Here is an 18,263-nt window from a genome sequence, read left to right as displayed (position 1 = left end):
AGGAGGGACAGGAAAATGCAGCAAGCGGTCCGAAACTCCATTGACTTCAGCAGGACAGGAAAACCCTGTCTTGTGGGAGTGCCTGTAAAATTCTGCCCCTGAACTTGAGTAGCGCTGAGCCCTTGTTAAGGGAGGAGGCTATAAAGATGTGGAGGGACACAATCATGGATTTAACGACAGCACCAGATTCTATTTAATGCATTTGAAATTTGATTTCTGGTGTAATTTAGGATAGCAAATATTCCACTGAATTGGATGAGAGAAGACTGCTTTTCTATGTTTTGCTGCTGCCAACAGAACGTTGAGATTTTTTTGGAGTCTATTTCATTGTTTTGAAGCATCTGACTCTGATGGCACATCATTCAAAATGGAAAGTGATAACTTGCAGAAGAACCCGGTAACGAAACCCCACATTACATTCGGATTGCCAAGGGAGATGCTGATTATTGCAGGAAGTGGCTGTCTCGGCACTGACCTGCATTAAAAAGCACAGGGAAGCTGTTTAAGATCACCCTAACATGTCCTGACAGCTATTGCGTAAATAATTCGAGCAGATATTTACTTAACCGAGCGTTGTAAAATGTGAAGCAATTTCCTGAGGCCAACATTGTGACCCAAACAAAATGGAGGTCAATTTGGGCCGGCGAGGGGATCTCGCGCTGACTGGAGTCATACCTGGCGCAGAGGAAGCTGGTGGAGGTTGTTTAAGGCCAGGCCGCAGTGTCCCAGGTGCTGTTATTCGGGTCAGCGTTCATCTCCAGCTGCTTCGTCAGTGACCTTCCCTGCCTCGCGAGGTCAGGTATGGACTCGCTCACTGATGGTTGCAGAGTCTACAACTCCAGTCACAGCCCTGGTAATGAAGTAGTCCGCACTGGCCTACAGCAGGGCCTGTGCAACATATATAGGCTTGGGCTGCCAAGCGACAGATAACGGTCAAAAAATTACATCAAAGTTATAACATGGCAACAGGCCAATCAGCCCCAGCCTGAGGCCCATACGGCCTTCATGGAGTTGCTGACTTATCAACCTCAAAATCTAAATCCTTCTGGTCTTCCCCAACACCCCAATCTTCAAAATCCTACTAACTGTCCTTGCTTGAGACAATTCATACCTCTTAACCTATGCTTATCCCTCTCTTCACTCACATTGTCTGTATCTGTAAAGATCTGATTATCTGTAAAGACTCTCATTCCAACCATTATCTTACAATTGTGTTTCTCTCTATATATATATATAAGACCCTTGACAAGGATCTTTATAAGACCCTTGTCAGACCCCACTTGGAGTACTGTGCGCAGTTCTGGTCGCCTCACTATAGGAAGGACATGGAAGCTATTGAAAGGGTGCAGAGGAGATTGACAAGGATGTTGCCTGGATTGGGAGGCATGCCTTATGAAGATAGGTTGAGGGAGCTGGGACTCTTCTCCCTGGAGAGACGAAAGTTGAGAGGCGACCTGATAGAGGTTTATAAGATGTTGAGAGGAACAGATAGAGTGGATTCTCAGAGGCTATTTCCCCGGGCTGAAATGGTCGCCACGAGAGGACACAGATTTAAGGTGCAGGGAAGCAAGTACAGAGGAGATGTTAGGGGTAAGTTTTTCACTGAGGTTGGTGAGTGAATGGAATCGGCTGCCGTCGGTGGTGGTGGAGGCGAACTCGCTGGGGTCTTTTGAAAGACTTCTGGATGAGTATATGGGATCTAATGGGATTGGGAGTTATAGATAGGTCTATGGCTTAGTAGGTATAGAAGTGATTGGCGCAACTTGTGGGCTGAAGGGCCTGTTTGTGCTGTAATGTTCTATGTTCGAAATGCCCTGTTTGTGAACCCAATTCTCCACTCACCTGATGAAGGAGCAGCGCTCTGGAAAAGAAAGGAAATGCCACTCACCTGATGAAGGAGTAGCGCTCCAAAAGCTTGTCACACCAAATGAACCTGTTTGACTTTAACCTGGTGTTGTGAGACTTCTTGCTGCTCAAAATGCAATACAGGCTACTTTTTTTTTCCTGAAATGTGACCCCCTCACTTTTGCTGTTCCACCTGCTATTATTTGACCATTTCACCATCTGATCACTATCCCCGAATACCCACCACCCCTCCAATAGCAAACAACAAATGCACATTTGGAACAGAACAATATCTCAGTTGATCCAGTCCAACCCCACAGTCTCCCCCAGGTTCCTGAAAGGCCAACTATCCGATATTCACCCTGGTATCCTGTTCAAATTTCAATGTTTAAGTATTTTCTCTGAAGTGTGAATGTTGATATCACGGTATTTAATGGGCTGTCGTCATCTTTGTTCTGTGACATTGACAGTAAACCTCGATCAGTGGAGTGTAGTAGCAACACTTTTGTTTTACCTAATAGCCAAAATCTTCTGCTGTTTTGTTTTGAATTGCTGGCAATGCCAGTATTTGTTGCCCACCCCTAGTTGCCCTTGAACTGACAGGCTTGCTTGGCCATTTCAGAGTCAAGCATATTGTCATGTCTCTGGAGTCACATGTAGGCCAGACAGGGTAAGGACAGCAGATTTCCCTCCCTAAAGGATATGAGTGAACCAGGTGGGTTTTTCCGACAATGGGTGATAATTTCGTGGCCCCAAGCTGGAACTGAACTTGGGTCCCTGATGCGGTGATGCAGCAGTGCTAGCCGCTGTGCCAAATTGCTGGGAAAGCCTCATGAACATAGGTGCTATTTCTGTCAGGGCTACAGAAGATCATGTATGAAAGGTTTTTTTTTGCCTTAAATGATCCTTTACCCCCATTAGGGCAATCTGTGCTCTCATTTCCTTCTCTATGTACGGTATGCTTTGTCTGTATAGCATGCAAGAAACAGTACTTTTCGTTGTATCCCAATACATGAGACAATAATAAATCAAATCGAATGAACTCAGATGTCTCTCCCACTTCAACTAATCGATCTTTTACTAGCTTTCAATTCTAGATTTCTAATTAGCTGAATTCAAATGTCACCAGCTGCCATGGTGGGATTTGAACCTGTGTCTCTAGAGAATTGGCCCAGTTTATTAGCCCAGTTTACTGTGTGTCGGAATAGTCTTTTTGACCGGAGAGAAGCAGGCAGAATGTTTTTATTGTTACGTGGGTCGTGGGGGTGCCATTGGCAAGGCCAGCTTTTGTTTTCCATCCCTAATTGCCCTTGAATTGCTTTGAGTGGCTTGCTGGGCCGTGGGTTTTAATAAGGAACAGTGGTCATGGTTACCATTACTGAGATTGGCTTTCCAGTTCAGGTTCTATTCGTTGAATTCAAATCGCACCTCAGTGGGATTTGAATCCATGTCCCAGGGTATTAGTTTGATCCTCTGGATTACCAGTCCAGTGATATTGGCGCAATGCCACCGCCTCCCCCACTGAACGCAGGACAATGTGTTCTTCTCTCATGGTGCAGGGTGCCATTGATCGCACTCACATTGTTCAGCTGCTCCAGCATCAAAGTGGAAAGATGTACCTTAAATGTAAAGGGTTTAATGCCCAGAATGTGCAGTTGGCGTACGACCGTGTTCAGCACGTCACTCGATGACTTGGCTGCACTCAGAATGCCACCGATCTGCTCACTGCTTCCTGGTGCGAAGGGTTATCCACTGATCCCCTGGATCAGTAAATTTGGTTAGTAATTCACACATACTGATCAATGTTCACATAATGAAAGCCACGCTGCCACAATGAATGTCATTGAAACATAGAAACTAGAAGCAGGAGTAGGCCATTTGGCCCTTCGAGCCTGCTGGACTGTTTGTTATGATCATGAGTGATCATTAAGTTCAATACCGTGAGCCCAACTTCTGCCCATGATCCTTTTCGCCCAAGAGCTATATCTAATTCCTTCTTGAAATCTCTCAATATTCTGGCCTTATTACATTCTGTGGGAGTGAATTCCACACATTCACCACTGTCTGAGTGAAGAAATGTTTCCTCACCTCAGTCCACCTTTATCCTCAAACTGTGACCCCGAGTTCTGGACTCTCCCACCATCGGGAACATTCTTTCTGATTCCACCCAGTGTAACCTTGTTCGAATTTTCTGAGTTTCCACGAAATCCCCTCTCACTCTCCTAAACTCCAGTGAATATAATCCTAATCCTATATGTGCTGTGAGGTCTTGGACGTAAATAGACCTAAATTAATAATTTCAAGGAAAACTATATCCTGCCTTTCTCCACGTCACTCATGGAGCCAAGGAAACCTCATTGAAAAATAGTGGCTGTGCTGGAGGCTGCAGTTTAAGAAATTCCATAGATTGGAAAACCTTGGGTAGAGACTTTAGGACGCCTTCACTTCACAATGAAGTGGGACAACAATTAAACCTATCTTAATGGGGGACAGTGAGCCACACATCATGTCAGAAGCCATTGAACAGTCACTAACACTTCCACAGCCCTTCCAACACATATCGGATCCTCAGAAAGGACAACAATATGACCTTTGGAAGTCTGAAAAGTACCGAGCAGCTTTGGGTTTACAAGAAAAGGCATGAAAATACTAAGTCAGTATCCTTCTACATGTGATTAGGACCATAACTGATAATCTTCTGGCAAGATAAGGAGTCAAGGAGGTGGTTATTCAATAATCACATCTGCCCTAAGGATAATCTAGGTGAGATTCAACCAAAGGACCCCAAGGCTAGAGAATCCATTGACTCATTTATTAATGACTTGTATCTCTCTTGAATGGCCAAGCAAACTCAATGTGCTGAATGGCCTGCTGCTAAGCTCCGACAGGCTTTGGACAAAATCAGAGGTCACCCAAAGATTCAAAGATAATCCAGGCACTTTCTCACTCCCTCTCACCGGACCTCACTCCACCCAGTTCAGTCCAGTCCTGAGTGAATCACATCAGCAATTGAAACGAGTCCTTGGCCATTCAAGAGAGATCCAAGTCATTAATAAATAAATCAATGGATTCACCTAGCCTTGAGGTCCTTTGGTTGAACCTCATCTAGATTATCCTTGGGGCTGACATGATTATTGAAGGCCCCCATAACTTTGACTCCTTATCTTGCCAGGTTGTAGGCCCAGTTGTAGGCCTGGCAGAAGCACAGCTCAAAGCCTGCCATTTCCAGGATTCTACTGACATGTTTCAACGAGGCAAAGAGGGTTGTAAATTGGCAACTGATGTTTGGTCAGTGGAAAAAGATGGAGGACAAAGAACCAATCCTTCATAGGTTTCCTGTGATAGACAAGATTTGAGCTCGGCGATGATCCTGCACCATTACTGACATGAGCCCAAGATCTCAGTTGAGGTCACCCTCATGCATGTAGAACTTGGCTATCCTCTCTCCACTTGCATTGCCTGCACCTGTAAAGACTCACATTCCAACCATTATCTTGCAATCGAGTCTGTCTATAAATGCCGTGTTTGCGAGCCGAGCTCTCCACTACCTGAGGAAGGAGCAGCGCTCCAAAAGCTCGTGGCACCAAATAAACCTGTTGGGCTTTAACCTGGTGTTGTGAAACTTCTTACTGTGCCCACCCCAGTCCAACGCCAGGATTGATAGGATGCAGAACTGGGCTGAAAAGTGGCAGATGGAGTTTAACCCTGATAAGTGTGAGGTGATTCATTCTGGTAGGACAAACTTGAATGTGGATTACAGGGTCAACGGCAGGGTTCTAAGGAATGTGGAGAAACAGAGAGATCTTGGGGTTCATATCCACAGATCTCGGAAGGTTGCCACTCAAGTGGATAGAGCAGTGAAGAAGGCTTATAGTGTGTTAACGTTTATTAACAGGGGATTTGAGTTTAAGAGCCGTGGGTTATGCTGTAACTATACCGGACCTTGGTGAGACCACATTTGGAATATTGTGTGCAGTTCTGGTCACCTCACTATAAGAAGGATGTGGAAGCATTGGAGAGAGTGCAGAGGAGATTTACCAGGATGCTGCCTGGTTTGGAGGGGAGGTCTTATGAGGAAAGGTTGAGGGAGCTGGGGCTTTTCTCTTTGGAGTGTAGGAGGATGAGAGGCGACTTAATAGAGGTTTATAAGATGATGAGAGGGATTGATAGAGTGGACGCGCAGAGACTATTTCCTCGGGCGGATGTAGCTGTTACTAGGAGGCATAAATATAAGGTTCATGGTGGGAGATATAGGAGGGATGTCAGAGGTAGAGTCTTTACTCAGAGTGTGGTTGGGATGTGGAATGCACTGCCTGCTGTGATAGTGGAGTCAGACACTTGAGGAACTTTCAAGCGGTTATTGGATAGGCACATGGAGCACTCCAGCATTATAGGGAGTGGGATAGCTTGATCTTGGAATTGGACATAGCTCGGCACAACATTGAGGGCCAAAGGGCCTGTACTGTGCTGTAATGTTCTATACTTCTATCTCCACATTGTTACTGACACAGTGAAGGTTTCTTTTATCTTCCCACTGTCTTCACTCCTATCGCTCAGATGCGTGGAGAGAATGTGAACCTCCAGGCATCCAAACTTGGAAACAGGTGAATGCATATCCTTGAAAAAAATTCCATAGGTGAAATGTCAAACATTCAAAGTGCTGTCATTTTCCTTCAGCCCCCATTGAAGTCTTGTTTTCATTCAGCATGTTTGCCAAGATTTGAACTGAATATGTTTATAAGGTCTGTGAATGAGCTGTTCTATCAGTGACCTGTGAGGCTGTCAGTGACATATTCGAAGGTAGGAGTGGAAAACAATCTTTTTCTTTCCTATGGGAAAATGGCTTTGAGCAAATGGTAAGTCAAAGAGGTTCCAGTGTCGCCAGCTCCTGCGGCTGATGCAGAGGGGACTAGGATTGTTCCTTTAAGCTTGTTACATTCCCCAAAAATGAGATCTGAGCCAAGGTACATTAGAACGCTTCAAGCTATATCCACCAAAGATTGCAGAGAGGAACAGTGGTTTCAGTGAGAAAGACAATGCCTACACTGACTCTTATTTATATGTTAGAATCAAAGAAAAGATGCTCGAATTTTGAAAGGAAAAGCAGAAAATGCTGGAAAGAATTGGCCGGTCTGGCAGTGTCTGCAGAGAGAGAAACTGAGTTAACATTCCAAGTTCTTCAGAGCAGAAGAACTGTCAAGAATTAATGCTTGCATCACTGAAACAGTTTCATTCGCTCAATCCTGCATGTAGAGGCAACTATTACTGCATAAAAACACACAAAGTGTACAGCACAGAAAGAGATCTTTCAGCCTAGCTGGTGCATTCTAGTGTCTACGCTCCTCACAGATCTCTTCCCACTCTTCTTCATTGAACTCTATCAACTTGGTTCGTTGTCTATGCAGAGCATGCACCTTTTCCGTGTCTGCATGGGTTTCCTCCGGATGCTCCAGTTTCCTCCCACAATCCGAAAGATGTGTTGGTTAGATGCATTGGCCGTGCTAAATTCTCCCTCAGTGTACTCAGATGCCAGAGTGTGGCACTAGGAGATTTTCACAGTCACTTCATTGCAGTGTTAATGTGAGCCTAATTGGGACACTAATAAATAAGCTTAAACTTTAGATGCAGCTATGCTGCTGACCTCTTCACGCAGTAATGCGTATGATCGGCCATGGGAACGCCAGTATCTGGAAGTTCCTCTCCAAGCCACTCACCGTTCTGACTTGGAAATATATCGCTGTTCCTTCACTGTCGCTGAATTAAGATCACGGAGCTCCCTCCTTAACAGCACTGTGGGTGTCCCTGCACTGCATGGACTTCAACAGTTTAAGAAGGAAGCTCAACACCACATACTCAAGGGCAGTTAGAGTTGGACAATAAATGCTGAACCAGCCAGCAAAGCCCGTATCCATTCTCTGGGTAAAGAAGTTTTGCCTGATGAACTTGTTCGCTGTGTTTGTAACCATGGCACTTAGCGATTGCAAATGCCAATGTCTTCTCTGCAACTACCCTATTGAATTCCTTCATAATTTCAAGGATCTCTATCAGAGACATCCTGGCCTTCTGAAGAAAAGAGTTTGGTTCCTGACGCAGTTTGATGTGATTACTTCATACTTTAGACATTTCCGTTCTTTAGCACATTCAGTAGAGTGGAAAAAAATGGTCGCGATAGTAACTATTTTTCAACTCATTTGGAGAAAGTGAGCACTGCAGGCCAGGTCAGCATTTATTGCCCATCCCTGGTTGCCCTTGAGAAGGTAGAGGGTTGAGTAATCTTCTTGAACCACTGCAGGCAGTGATGCAGGCACACCCATAGTGCTGTTTGGGCGATGTTTCCAGGATTTTGACCCAGCAATGGGTGATGTATTTCCATATCAGCATACTGTGTGATGCAGAGGGGATCTTGCAGCTGTTGGTGTTCCCTTGTGATTCCTGCTTTGTTTTTCTGGCAGGATTGTAGAATATGATGTTGAAGGAGGTTTGGCAGTTGATGCAATGCATTATAGCAACCGCTGTGCGTCGGTGGTGGAAGGAGTGAATGTTTAGGTTGGTGGATAAGGTGCCAACCAAGAGGACTGCTTTCCTCTTGGGTGGCATGGATCTCCTTGAGGTAAGCGGCGAGTATTCCATCGCCTGATTTGTGCCTTGTGAATAAGGGAGGGGCTTTGGGGAACTGGAAGTGAGTTACTTACTGCAAAATTTCCAGCCTCTAGCCAGCCTTTGTAACCACACAATATTTATACAACCAGTCCAGTTCAGTTTCTTGGCAATGGTAACCCTCAGGATGTTGATGGTACGGCATTCAAAGGACGAAGGAGGTTACAGCACATGAACAGACCCATCTGCCTTCCACGCCTGCACTGACCATGCTGCCCATCTGAATTAAAAACCCCCTACCCTTCCAAGGACCATATCCCTCTATTCCCGTCCTATTCATGTATTTGTCAGTACGTCCCTTAAAAGTCTCTATTGTGTCTGCTTCCACTACCTACCCCGGAAGCAAGTTCCAGACATCCACCACCCTCCTAATAAAAAAGCCTTGCATGGTACATCTCCTTTAAACCTAACCCCTTGCAGCTTAACCCTCTGACCCCTAATAATTGACTCTTCCACCCTGGATAGAGTGAATGACTGAAGAAGATAGTTAGAATCTCCTTTGTTGATGATGGTCAGTGTCTGGCATTTGGGTGGCATGAATGCTACTTGGCAATTCTCCGCCCGAGACTATTCTCGAGGCTTTGCCACACATCGGCATTGACTGATCCTGTATCTGAGGAATTGCGAGTGGAACTCTGCAATCATCGGTGAATGTCCCCGAACCTGACCTTATGTTGGAGGCAAGGTCATTGATGGAGCAGCTGATGATGGCTGAGCTGAGGACACTACCCCGAGAAACCCCTGCAGCTATGTCCTTGCATTTCTATTGTGCTGTTAACGTAGACATTCATCTCAACATGATTCGCACTTAAAAGGAATGGACATCTCATGGCTTGATCTGAGAGTAGAGAGAGCTCTGTCAGAGCAATGAACCATAAAGAGACAGAGTGACTTTGAAAGTTTATTTGTTAGTGTGATAAGCAGGTTTACATTAACATTGCAGTGAAGTTATTGTGAAAATTCCCTAACACCACACTCTGGGGTCTGGTCGGGTTCACTGAGGGAGAGTTTAGCATGGCCAATGCACCTAACACATCTTTCGGACTGTGGGAGGAAACCCACGCAGACATGGGGAGAATGTGCAGACTCTGCACAGACAGTGACCCGGCCAGGAGTTGAACCCGGGTCCCTGGCCCTGTGAGGCAGCAGCGCTAACCATTGTGCCACCCTGAGTAATTTGAAGAGAATGACATTCCAGACATCAAGACCAAGATGACTGAAGGCTGTGGATTGACACTAGTGGGGCAGAGAGGAGGACGATGCATCAAAACGCCATCTTAGAGGGCACAGATTGTGGTCACTACCCCCTTGGGGATCCTTAACCACATTATTAATCCTTCTTCATTACACAAAACCGAATCTAAAATAGCCTGTTCCTGGGTCGATTCCACAAGGTCCTGCTTTGAAAAGCAATCCCCAATGCACTCCACTAATTCTCCTTCTGCACTACTCTTTCTGGTTAGGTTTTCCAATCAATGTGCAGATTTAGATCTCCCATGATGATTGCAGTTTCCTTTAAATATGTCCCCAATATTTCCCCATTTATGCTTTGACTTGTTGAAAGGTCACATTTTGGGTGTCTGTAGACTACTCCCATTCTTGTCTTCCTTCCCCTTGCCAGTTATAATTTCAACCCAAACTGATCCCAAATTACTATCCACTGCCTTTATATCATGATTCAGCACTGTTCTAAAACCTCCCTTGATTAACAATGCTTACCCCACTTCCTTTCCCCTTTGGAACATTGTTTTCCCTGGAATGTTGAGCACCCAGTCCTGGTCACCCTGCAACCACATTTCTGCAATAGCTTATGCATCATACCCGTATCTGTGCTATCAACTCATCTGTCTTGTTACAAGTGCTTCATGCATTCAGATAAAAACAAGCAGCATTGGTTTTTTTTTACAGTTTTTTTACAACTCTGGATTTGCTCTGTGTTGCATATTTTTGTTTGCATATCCTGCCCCGACCTGTCACAGTATGATGGTCAAGTTGCCCCTCACTATCCTGTGCGATCGCTCCCTCGTAAAATTCTGATTTTTTTACAACCTTCCATTCTTGGAACCCTCTCCTCCCCCAGTTAGGGCACTTTTATGAGCCCTTGGTGTAACATAATGTGTATTATGATCTATCCCAACCTTTAGGGATGGAGTTAGACTGAAACACTCTGACAACTTCTTATTAAAAGAATGACATTGGTAGAAGACTGGAAGTGAATGGAGTAATCTAACTTAGAGTAGAAAATAAATGAAAATAAAACATATCTAAGCTGTGAGAACATACTTCATTCCTTCCAACAGTGAGCTACACATAGGGCCCAGTAAAGTAGTCATGCAGCAATATCCTTCCATTTTTGAAATTTGATTCTTTCTTGAGTATTACAGTTAACAGTAAACTGCTAATTTGTCAGAAACTTAGACACATGTTGTTTGCTTTCTAACTGGAGAAATCTAATTTCATTATCAGTTGAGATGAAATCTTGCATCCAAGTACTTTGGCTGAAAACATAGATCAGTGAAGCCGTACGGCGCAGAAGGAGGCCATTTGGCCCATCGAGCCCACACCAACGACAAGTCCACCCAGGTTCTATCCCTGGAACCCCACGGATTTACCCTGCTAATTCTTCTGACGCTAAGGGGCAATTGAACATAAAGTTAAGGTTTAAAGTTTGTTTGTTAGTGTCATAAGTAGGCTTGCATTAACTCTGCAATGAATTTACTGTGAAAATCCCCTACCCTCCACACTCAGATATCTGTTTGGGTACATTGCGAGAGAATTTATGGATCGGTGATGTAGTTCTAAGTCAGGATAGTGAGTAGCTTTGAGGGGATCTTCCAGGTGCTATTGTTCCCATGTATCTGCTGCCCTTCTCCTTCTAAGTCATGAGTCAGGAGGTAGAGGCACAGGTGGCATGGTGGCTTGCACTGCTGCCTCACAGCGCCAGGGATCCAGGTTCAAGTCCTGCCTGGGTCACTGGCTGTGTGGAGTCTGCATGTTCTCCTCGTGTCTGCATGGGTTGCTTCTGGGTGCTCCAGTTCCCTCCCACAGTCCAAAAGGCATGCCGAGGTGGCCAATGCACCTAACCAGCACATCTTTCAGGCTGAGGGGAAACCGAAACGCCCGGAGGAAACCCACGCAGACATGGGGAGAATGCGCAGAGTCCGCACAGACAGCGAGCCAAGACCGGAATTGAACCCGGCTCCCTGGCTCTGTGAGGCAGCGGTGCTCACCACTCTGCCACCATCCCAGAAATAGCTAAGGAATGCTACTTTGCTCTGCTGGATGATTGTAAATTTGGAAACAGGGGACTCCGAGGTGAAACACAGCCATCTCATTATTTTGAGGACTTTTGCTTAAAAATTCCTTTCCTTTGCTTTCGCAGTTGTGGACGACCGTTTAACAAACTGATGCATTCGGACAGCACAGGGGACCGTGTCGATACGCTGGGGCATTCGCTAAACAGGACCGGTAAGTTATTACATTCAGCATCCCACTCCACAGTCCTGAGCTTAGTGTTGATTCACCTAGCAGTGGTAGCTGTTGTTTAATCCACAAAATATCCAGGCAGGATGCCAAAGTGTGAGGTGTCCCTGCAGTTAATTGGAACGATTTTACAGTTGCCCCAGGTGGAGTGCACTCAGTCACCCTGTTTTCAGTAGCAGGACGCTGGTGAGGGTGGGGGTGGTGGTGGTGGTGGGGGGGGGGTGGGAGTGGGGGTGGGTGAGCACGAGCATGGACAGTTAGTGTCGAATGCATAATCCTTCAACTCAAACTCCGAACAGTTAACATAAAAGCAAATGACTGCGGATGCTGGAATCTGCGAGACAGAAACAGAAAATGCTGGAAAATCTCAGCAGGTCTGACAGCATCTGTACTTCTAAAGGAGGGTCACGCAGACTCAAAACGTTGCCTCTGCTCCCTCTCCACCGATGCTGTCAAACCTGCTGAGATTTTCCAGCGTTTTCTGTTTTTGTTTTCTAACAGTAATACCTGCTCCGCCTCTCATTTTTCAATCTATTCCTCCTGTAAAGTGCTGGCAAGGCAGAGAGAGAATCCCTGCCAGTGTTTTCCCTCGGTAATCCTGTGCCCACTTTTCATGCCCACTTTTTCTGCCAGGGCTTTAAAAATGCATTTGTGGGATTTGAGCATTGCTGCCTTGGCCACCATTTCTTGCCCGTTCCTGCGGTAGTGAGCTGTTATAGTGCGCGTGGCGGAGATACACCTACAGTGCTGTGAGGGAGGGGACTTTGACCCAGTGACAGTGAAGGAACGGTGATAGTTCCAAGTCAGAATGATGAGTAGCTTTGAGGGGAATCTCCAGGTGGTGTTGTTCCCAAGTATGTGCTGCACTTGTCCTTCTAACTGATGGAGTCACGGGTCAAGTGGTAGAGTCACGGGTCACGTGGTGGCTAGCACTGCTGCCTCACAACACCAGGGACACGGATTCAACTCCCGATTTGGGTCACTGTCTCTGTGGCGTCTGTACATTCTCCCCATGTCTGCATGGGTTTCCTCCGCGTACTCCGGTTTCCTCCAACAGTCCGAAAGATGTGCTGGTTAGATGCGTTGACCGTGCTAAATTCTCCCTCAGCATACCTGAACAGGGCATGGAGTGTGGTGATTAAGGGACTTTCACAGTAACTTCATTGCAGTGTTAATGTAAGCCTACTTGTGAGACTGATAAACTTTAAGTTATTGTGTCTCCTTATACTTGTCTACATTTAATCCTCTCTGAGCTTTAAGAACTGAAGAAATAGAAGCAGTAAACCATACAATCCCTTGAAGATATTCACAGTAACTCCATTGCTGTGTTAATGTAAACCTACTTGTGACTATTTAATAAACTTAAAAAACATAGAAGGTTTTGTCGAAGGTGGTTTAGTGGATTAAGTAGCACTCGATACAGAGACGGTAAATGTCCAAATAAAACAAAGATTTTATTCTATGCAGACGGGGCTACATCTCAAGACTCTACAACAAACAAGCTTTGCTGTGCTGTTACTCAGGCAGTCAATTTGTCAGAACACCGCAAGCAATATTAGGCGACTACATCGTCGATGTTCCAATAGAAGATTGGTTGAAATAAATGCTTCCTTTGCAAAGCTAATGCACAACAATTTTCTGTCTGTAATGTGAACTAACTTTCTACTTTACATCCATCATTGTGCTTTTATTAAATTCGTTCGTGGGACGTGGGTGTCACTGGCATTTATTGCCCATCTCTAGTTGCTCCTTGAGAAGGTGGTGGTGAGCTGCCTTCTTGAATCGCTGCAGTCCATGTTCTGTGGTTTGACCCACAATATCACTAGGGAGGGAGGTCCAGGATTTTGACCCAGTGACAGTGAAGGAATGGTGATATAGTTCGAAGTCAGGGTGAAGAGTAGCTTTGAGGGGAACTTCCAGGTGACGGTGTTCCCATGTATCTCCTGCCCTTGTCCTTCTAGATGGAAGTGGTTGTGTGTTTGGAAGGTGCTGTCTAAGGACCTTTGGTGACTTGCTGCAATGCATCTTGTGGATAGTACACACTGCTGCTACTGAGCATCGGTGGTGAAGGAATCGAATGTTTGTAGAATGTGCCAATCAAGTAGGCTGCTTTGTCCTGGATGGTGTCAAACTTCTTGAGTGTTGTTGGAGCTGCACCCATCCACTCCTGACTTGTGCCTTGTGGATGGTGGATAGGCTCTGGGCAATCAGGAGGGGAGTTACCCACTGCAGTATTTCTAGCCTCTGATCTGTTCTTGCAGCCACTGTGTTTATGTGGTGAGTCCAGTTGAGTTTCTGGTCAACGGTAACCCCAAGGATGTTGACAGTGAGGCATTCAGTGATGGTAACACCTTTGAATGTCAAGGGGTGGTGATGGTCATTGCCTGGCATTTGTGTGGCACGAATGTTACTTACCACTTGTCTCTTATGTCTCTTTGTGTAGTTAAACTGCTCTGGGTCTGACCAGAGTCTGAATTATACTTGAATTAAGTATGTGTTTAACCCTTTTAAGTGCCTCAGATCTGTGACACCCTTGTACTAAGCTCCAGCCTGCTGTGTGCCTACATACCCTTCCATGTATCTGTCTAGTTATCTAATTACTTCCAGTACTATGTACCCCTACAAAGCATTGGCAGCTTGCTGCAGTGCATCTTGCAGATAGTACACACTGCTGCCACTGTGTGCCTGCCAGTGGTGACATTAGTGAAGGTGTTGGGATGGGGTGCCCTCATGCAAGCTTCTTTGCTTTGAATGATGTTGAGCTGTTGCTGGATCCACAGTTACTCAGGCAAGTGGAAAGTATATCATCACGCTCCTGACTTGTATCTTGTTCACGGTTGTGAGTTAAGAAAGGTCTGTTTCGTAACGAGGATAGGTTGAGGGAGCTCGGTCTTTTCTCCTTAGAGAGATGAAGGATGAGAGGTGAGCTGATAGAGGTGTGTAAGATGTTGAGAGGTATTGATCAGGTAGACTCGCAGAGGCTTTTATCCAGAGCTGGAATGGTTGCTATGAAAGGACACAGGTTTAAGGTGCTGGGGAGTAGGTACAGAGGAGATGTCAGGGGTAAGTTTTTCACTCAGAAGGTGGTGAGTGAGTGGAATTGGCTGCTGTCGGTGGTGGTGGAGGCAAATTCGATAGGGTCTTTCAAGAGACTTCTGGATGAGCACATGGGATTTAATAGAATTGACAGTTATAGGTAAGCCTAGTAGGTAGGGATATCATTGGCGCAACTTGTGGGCCGAAGGGCCTGTTTGTGCTGTAGTTTTTCTATGTTCTATGTAAAGGCAGCCAGTCTTTTCCCCCCTGAGTTATTACCCAGAGATGTGCAGGTTCGATGGATTGGCCATGCTAAATTGTCCCATAGTGTACAAAGATGGCCACGATAGATTGTCCTTCAGTGTCAGGGGAACTAGCAATGTAAATGTGTGGGATTACAGGGGGGGAGGACCTGGCTGGGATTGTTATCAATGCAGGTTTGATGGCCCGAATGGCCTCCTTCTCCACTGCAGGGTGTTCTACGACTCTATGATATCAGGAGGCAGGATGAGTTCTGATGCATATTTGTTCCTCGCAGATGACCCCGCACAGCCAACTTCCGACTATGAGAGCACCCACGAAACAAATAACAGCGACAGCAGCGACATCACACTGAACGATGAGGAGCAGGAGGCCTGTTCGACAGAACTGATGCAATCGCTCAAAGGCCCTGAGTGCAGAAACTACAGATCTGACAGCCTTCTGTTGCACCACTTGATTCCAGCTGAGGTACTTGATTGGAATGTAATTTGCATTGTGTCGAAGCGACCAGGGCTTTGTAAGGCTGGTCAGGAAGGAGGGTGGGATTCACCATTTAAAAAGTAGCAATGGCCTGTCCATCACACAACAGACTGTTACACCTGCAAATTTCCACCCTCTTTGGCTCAAGTGGGTCGATGGATGGACAATCTCAGGTAGAGATATCAAGAAATTAGAGCAAAACGTTTGCCAGTAGAACACAGAGAAACTACAGCACAAACAGGCCCTTCGGCCCACAAGTTGTGTCGATCATATCCCTACCTACTAGGCTTACCCATAACCCTCAATACTATTGGTAGAACGTAAAAACAGTAGTTTCTACAGATCCTGACAACCTGTCCCAGAGAAGGAGCTAGAGATTTATGAATGATCACTAGTCTAAGGATGAGTTTTTATCACACAGCGCTGGGTTATACGCTGAGGGTGAGCTTCAAGAACACAGCGTAAGTATCGAGGGCAGGGGCATGTCCGCCTCAGCACGCCCACCTTGTCCCCACGGTAACCTTAGTGGTGATGGCCCTTTAAGTAGGAAGAGGGCGGAGCTTCCGTCTGTCTCCAGGTGACCGTCCAGCCTCTCAGGGATGCCGGTCAGCACCGCACCAATTCACCGACTCGAGAACAGCTTCTTCCCGGCTGCCATCGGACTTTTGAATGGACCCACCTCGCGTTGAGTCGATCTTTCTCTGCACCCGAGCTACGACTGTGACACGACATTCTGCACTCTCTCGTTTCCTCCTCTATGAACGGTACGCACTGTCTGTACAGCGCGCCGGAAACAATACTTCTCACTGCACCCCAATACATGTGACAACAATAAATCAAATCAGATCCGCAGGATCAGTGGATACTGCCAGTATTGCGGTGGTGGGGAGGGGCAGGTTGGGGGGGTTGGGGGGGATCCTGGGAGGAAGAGGAGCCATCAAATTCTGGGTAAGCCTGGGGTCTCGCTACACCAGGCCCCAGAGAGCGTGAGTGGGGGGGTGGTGGGGGTTCACGTAGAGGGGTGGGGGGAGCCGGTATGGGAAGGATGCAGTGATGCAAACCTGTGAGGGGAAGGCCTCCAATTGCCAAGTTGGTTGGGTGGGGGGGCATGGACAGGCAGCCACATCCCTCTCCCCACCCAACACACACACACACACACACACACGCATCCTTCCATTCATCCATAACATTGTAGGAGTGCTGACCTGTAGAATTCAGACCTGGGTTTGGCTTGCCAACCCGCTATGGGGCAGGTGGGGAAGGACAAGGTTTTATTGCAGCCGACAACTGCTGTCCTAATAAGGAAATAAGAATAAAGTAAGCGACAAAGGGTCATCTGGACTCGAACGTCAGCTCTTTTCCCTCCTTGCTGATGGTGCAGGGCCTGATGGGATTTTGCAGCATTTTCTCTTGTGTTAAAGTAGAATGTATTATTTTTTACACTTTAAAACCTCCAGCTTTTAAATTATTCATTTAACAAGCGCAACCAGGTGGTAAGTCAATGTTGGGAGAGTGTGGGGAATGAACTGGTGGATTGCGCTCTCCACTGGTCAAAACCTGCAGTTGCAGTGGAAGGCGCTGTGTTCAACTGTCCTCTTCACTGAGTGCTGTGTCTAATTGGAAGTATGTATCACAGATCCCACAAAAGAAATGCGAACAAAGATGTTAAGAGTGCACGGACAGAAGGATTTAATTTTGCCGCAAGGCTGGCGTTAATTGCTTCTTGTTCGTTGCCCACATACCACTTGCTAGGTCACTTCAGAGAGCTGTTAGGAATCAGCAGTCATGGCGCGGAGCTGCCGGCGTTGGACTGGGGTAAACACAGTAAGGAGTCTCACAACATCACGTTAAACTGGTTGGAGTTTAACCTGGTGTTGTGAGACTTCTTACAAGGAATCAGCAGTGCCAGGGCAAGAGTGGCACGTAGGCCAGACCAAGGTAGGGCAGAGTTCCTTCCCCTGAGGGAGTTGAGGGTTTACTGGGGGCAAGGTGGGGGTGGGTTGTGAGGCAGCAGGTAGAGTTGAAGCCACAGTCAGATGTATGGTAGGTCCATTCAAAAGTCTCACAGCAGCAGGGAAGAAGCTGTTCTTGAGTCGGTTGGCACATGACCTCAAACTTTTGTATCCTTTTCCCCCACGGAAGAAGGTGGACGAGAGAATGTCCGGGGTGTGCAGGGTCCTTAGTTATGCTGGCTGCTTTGCCGAGGCAGTGGGAAGTGTAGACAGAGTCAATGGATGGGAGGCTGGTTTGGATGATGGACTGGGCTTCATTCACATTCCTTTGTAGCTTCCTTCGATCCTGGTCAGAGCAGGAGCCGTACCACGCTGTACTGAAAGGCAGAGCACGCTCGACGGGCCGAACGGCCTATCCCTGCTCCTATTTCTTACGATTCTAATGAGCTGTTGGACTTCCACGATTACCTGTCAGCCCGATGGTCACTTTCACCATTACCACCTCCAGATTACGTTCCAACGGATTTGAAACTCTCCAACTAACTTGGC

General features: G+C 46.4%; 1 protein-coding gene across 3 annotated transcripts in view; it reads left to right on the top strand.

Moving 5' to 3' along the window:
- pde3a (phosphodiesterase 3A, cGMP-inhibited) overlaps positions 1-18,263 on the top strand; it is a 452,164-nt gene that overhangs the window by 381,057 nt on the left and 52,844 nt on the right. For all 3 annotated transcript variants that reach the window (XM_080207222.1, XM_080207221.1, XM_080207220.1), the window contains 2 exons: positions 11,885-11,970; positions 15,560-15,750. In XM_080207222.1, coding sequence (XP_080063348.1) covers positions 11,885-11,970; positions 15,560-15,750 — 277 coding nt within the window. The remainder of the gene's footprint in view (positions 1-11,884; positions 11,971-15,559; positions 15,751-18,263) is intronic.

This window comes from Carcharhinus amblyrhynchos, chromosome 19 (genome assembly GCF_965287045.1).
Source record: "Carcharhinus amblyrhynchos chromosome 19, sCarAmb.v2.hapA, whole genome shotgun sequence".
Classification (NCBI taxonomy): Eukaryota; Metazoa; Chordata; class Chondrichthyes; order Carcharhiniformes; family Carcharhinidae; genus Carcharhinus; species Carcharhinus amblyrhynchos.
Note: the sequence above shows the minus strand (reverse complement) of the source record. Positions and strands in the feature narration are given on the sequence as shown.